Raw genomic sequence first — 4,275 nt, 5'->3', positions numbered from 1 at the left:
GCAGTCCCACCGGGGCGGCCGCGGGCCTAGCAGCCCGGCCGGACGGGCACCTGGAGCAGCAGGACCTGCCTGCTCTCCGGCGGGTGGCACTTGCTGGCGTGCCGCGCCAGCCCGGGCGCGCTGAAGAAGGTGGCGGGGCAGTGCTTGCAAGGGAAGCCCTGCCGCTCGCCGCCCGCCGCGCCGCTCTCGGGCACCCCGGCGGGCGGCGGCGGAGGCAGCAGCAGCTCCTCCCGCACGGCGTGCCACAGCCGGTGCTTGTCCCTGATGTCCGCCGAGGGAAAGCGGGCGCCGCAGAGGTGGCAGGCGAAGGTGAGGGGCCCGCGCTCCGGCGGGCCGAAGGCGGCAGGCCGCGCTGCCCCGTGGGTGCCCAGGTGCTTACGGAGGTAAGCCTGCCGCCGGAACCGCTTTTGGCAGCAGGGGCAGGCGAACGCCTCCCCGCCGGGGCCGCCGCCCGGACCGGGAGCGCCGCGGTGAGCTAGGCCGGGGCCGGAGCCGGGGGCGGCCGGGGCGCCGCCGGCGCTGTCCGCGCCGCCGCGGTGCTGACGAGTCGGCGGCGGTGGCTGGGGTGTGGCGGGGCCGCGGGGCCGCCGCTCGGGGCTGTTCTCCTTGCCCGGCGGGGCGGAGGCGGCGCCTTCGGTGCTGGGGCCGGGACGTGGCTTGTGCCAGCGGCGGTGCGAGGCCAGGTTGGCGGGACAACTGAAGATCTTGTGGCACTCGGGACAGCGGTACTCGACGCGCACGATGCGGGAGCAGCGGTGCTGGGCCAGCGCCAGCGGGTCCGCGTACTGCTCCTTGCACAGCTGGCAGATGAACTCGCCCAGCGGCGTGCGCCCGGGCGGCGGCCCCGGCCGGCCCTCGGGCCCCTCCTCTTTGATGCGCAGCCCCAGCACGGGCGAGGTGGTCACCTCGTCGGCGAAGCTCAGCTTCCGCGTGGCCTTGCCCTTCTTGGCCTGCGCCTTGGCCCGAGACGGCCGCTTCAGCGCGGGCACCGACGGCAGAAGCGGGGCGGGCAGCGGCGTGCGCGGCTGCAGCAGCAGCTTCTCGGCGGGCGGGAAGGACGCGGCCAGGGGGAAGGACTCGGCGGAGGCGGGGGAGCTGAGACACCGCTCGAAGAGAGCCGCCCGCGGCCCCGCCACGCTGCACGGCCCCGTCGCCCCCCAGGCGGCCGGACCCTCCGGCGGGGTAAGCCCGGAGCTGCCACAGCCACCGCCGGGGGGCCACGTCGCGGGGCAAGCGGCGACGGCTCCCTTCTCCTCCTCGCCCTTCTCCTCCGCTACCTGTCTAGCGGCGGGGCTGTCCCCGCCAGCGGGCGGCGGCGGCGGGGCGGGCGGAGGGTCCCGGTCCCGGTCCCGGTCCCGGTCCCGGTCCCGCTCCCTCGGGCGCGCCCGGTAGGAGCCGCCGGGGCGCCGGCTGCGCTTGACGAGGAAGCCGCGCGGCATCGCGGGGCAGCGGGAGCACGGCAGCGCCAGCCCGCCCGGCCTTTATACCCCCGGCACCCGCTCCCGCCCGGGCGTCATCCGCCCTCCGGCGGCCGCGGCCAATGAGGAGTTGGGGCCGGCGCTGGCGGCGGGGGGCGGTGGCCGGAGCGGGCCGGGGTCCCGCCGCCGGGGCGGCCGCGCTCGGGCTGCGGGGACGGGCGGGGTCTCGGAGAGTGCACACCACGACGTCCTGCGGGACTGGGTGAGACGTGGGGCCGGGAATGGCTCCGAGATGGGGGAGACCCCGAGCTGGGTCACGGGCTCTGCCCGTCGGCCGAGGCGCCGGACGGGGCTCGGGCAGGAGCGTCTGTCGTGGGTGTTCGTGCCGGTGCCTTCATCCGCCGCCGGAGCCGCACGGACCGCCCCGCACGCCCTTCTGCTGAAGGGAGCCAGAGCTGGGAACTTGGCCCCGTCCTTCTGCACAGCCACATCAGGAGTTTTCCCAGAAGTAGCCAGAAAACTCCGGTATTGCGGCGCGCTCCCAATGCAAGATCAGAGCTGCCACCGCCGCATAAAATGCTAAATCACGGCTCTGCGTAGTGGCCATGACTGGTTCCTCGGCAGCCTCACCCGCGGGCAGCCTCCCGAGCCCAGGGGAGGCAAGACTGAGGTGTGGTACAGCAAACTGCAAAAGCGCCCGAACCTCCCCGCATCCCGCCCCGATGCACCTCCCGGCCCGTTCAAGGGTGCCATGAGCCTGGTGGCAGCTGGTGCGCCCCTGGAGCACGGCAGGAGTCGTGTTTGCTAAAGCACTGATCGCCTTTTTAGGAGAATGAAGCGCACTAGCACCGGGGTCTCAACAGCCCCTTCGGCCCCACGGCGCGGTACCAGCGAGTCCTGTTGCACCGCCCATGAGCCCGAGCCTGGGTTTGGGGGCAGGACGGTGCTGTCCCGCCCGCAGACCTGCTGCCCGCGGTACACACGGGATGGCGTGCCATAGGAAATGACCGCGCTAAAGGCTCGCTCCATTCCTGCCCAGGGACAGACAGCCCTTGCCACAGTAGGACGGTCGGACTCACCCTGCTGGAAACATCGCCTAGCTGGAGGAAGTAGACAGCATCAGGAGAAAGGGAGAAACAGCACCTCTGGTTCGAGGGGCTTTCCAGAAGTGGAAGAAAGATATGAAGCCCTCATGCAAGACCAGAACTCGCCCCACGTGCTCAAAACACTCAACCACTTCTCTGTGTAAGTGCTCTGATTATATTTGCTTAGCAAAGTCTTAATCATGTTTTACATTACTCTCCCATTTTCCTCCATTTTCATGGTTGCACTGAATCTCAGATTAGATTATAGACTCTGCAGGCTAGAGATCACCTTTTGTTAGTACAAACCACTGTAATTGGGACCAATGAGCCATGCTTTCTTGCAGTTAGGTCACTCCACAGACTGGCTGCTTGATTTTTGCCCAACATTTTTTACCTTTGTAGCTGGACTTCCCAGCTACGTTTCTCACTGAATAACTGGATCTCTCGTTACAAATCAACTGTTCCTCAAAGCAATATGTAAATAGTTCTTTCAGTTTCCCCTTGTAATGTTCCCATTAACCTTTCATTTGCTTTTGCTACATTGCAAAAATAGTTTGTAGTAGGAATGTCCGGTTCTGGAATGTCCAGTTCAGTTCCTAGTCCTAAGAGGTGAGGAATCCAACAATGCCTTTTCCTACACAGGAGTAGTGGGAGGTAGAGTGCCAGTTGGAAAGCAGGTGTACTGAGTGCTTACTGAAACTCCAAACATTTTTCCAGTAAAAGCCGTAGGCTGGAGTTGCATCAGGGAGTTTCTCCAGGCCCCCAGTGTCATCATCTGATGTGGCCCAGACATCATGGGAAGGCTTGGGGAGTAGCCTACAATCACGGACATGGAATTGCTGCTCCATCTCCTCAGCTGCTGTCCCTTCTGCTGTCCCTTCTTGTCTCTTCCCTGTGATTTGTGGCCCGTCTGTGCCTCCCCTTTCCTCACAGTGCCCTCCAGCACAGCCCTCTTGTAGCTTTCTAAACTTGCCTCTAGTTTATGATCAATTTCTAAGGTGGGACCTAGCTGTAGAACCCATCATTCCATGCTTGGTCTTGCTGCAGCATGTGCCAGTGCCCACAGATGTCTGACAAAAAAAACCAGCAAAATTGGTGGATTCAAGTCAGTTCAGCCACCTTGTGACTCATTTCTCTCAATAAACCTACTGGTTGTCCCAGGCTGTCTCTGTGCCAGTGCTGACTCCCAGTGCCCTGGCTCCCACTCGGAAGGGTCATTATTCTGTGATTACAGATTATTTCCCCTCCATCCCACATTTACAAGAGAATGTAACCGTAGTGACTGGCATTACACCTGACTCTCACAGCTTCTAAGCTTTCCAAACTGTTACATGGGTTTATCTTCTTGCCATCATCCTTTACTCCTACCAGAAATTTTACAATTAGAAAATTCAGATAATTTATAAGAATAGTTAACAGTTTTGTGGACACACCCCCAAATCCTCTGTAAGTTTGCTGGATTTTTTTTTACTCTCTCTTATTACATTCCGTTAGTCCCATCACATAGCTGAGAGCACAGCACCTCACCCTCCTGGACATGATACAACAGGGGAACTTTATTTAAGGTCAAACCTTTTCTAAGCAAGGAGCTGAACGATGTTGTTGCTTCTGTCCTTACGCTGTGTTCTCCACAGTCTGCTAAAATCAGGTTGGCCTTGATTCAACATGTTGGCTGCTTACACGAGAGTCATCCTTGTATGACCTGAGATTAACCAAAGGGTTAATCCCGCAGTAAATAGGAAATCAAACTTCTAGTGGAAAAATGCAGTAGC

General features: G+C 61.9%; 1 protein-coding gene across 1 annotated transcript; it reads right to left on the bottom strand.

The window, feature by feature from the left end:
- INSM2 (INSM transcriptional repressor 2) lies at positions 1-1,439 on the bottom strand. Its single transcript, XM_069015997.1, has one exon. It carries the CDS (start codon positions 1,437-1,439, stop codon positions 27-29), a length of 1,413 nt encoding a protein of 470 aa, XP_068872098.1. The 3' UTR covers positions 1-26.
- Positions 1,440-4,275: the final 2,836 nt, after the last annotated feature.

This window comes from Aphelocoma coerulescens, chromosome 5 (assembly GCF_041296385.1).
Source record: "Aphelocoma coerulescens isolate FSJ_1873_10779 chromosome 5, UR_Acoe_1.0, whole genome shotgun sequence".
Classification (NCBI taxonomy): Eukaryota; Metazoa; Chordata; class Aves; order Passeriformes; family Corvidae; genus Aphelocoma; species Aphelocoma coerulescens.
This window is presented reverse-complemented; position numbering and strand designations above follow the sequence as displayed.

Bases quoted from the DNA above. Each gene is read 5' to 3' on its own strand.
- INSM2 (XM_069015997.1), bottom strand. From the start codon at position 1,439: ATGCCGCGCGGCTTCCTCGTCAAGCGCAGCCGGCGCCCCGGCGGCTCC.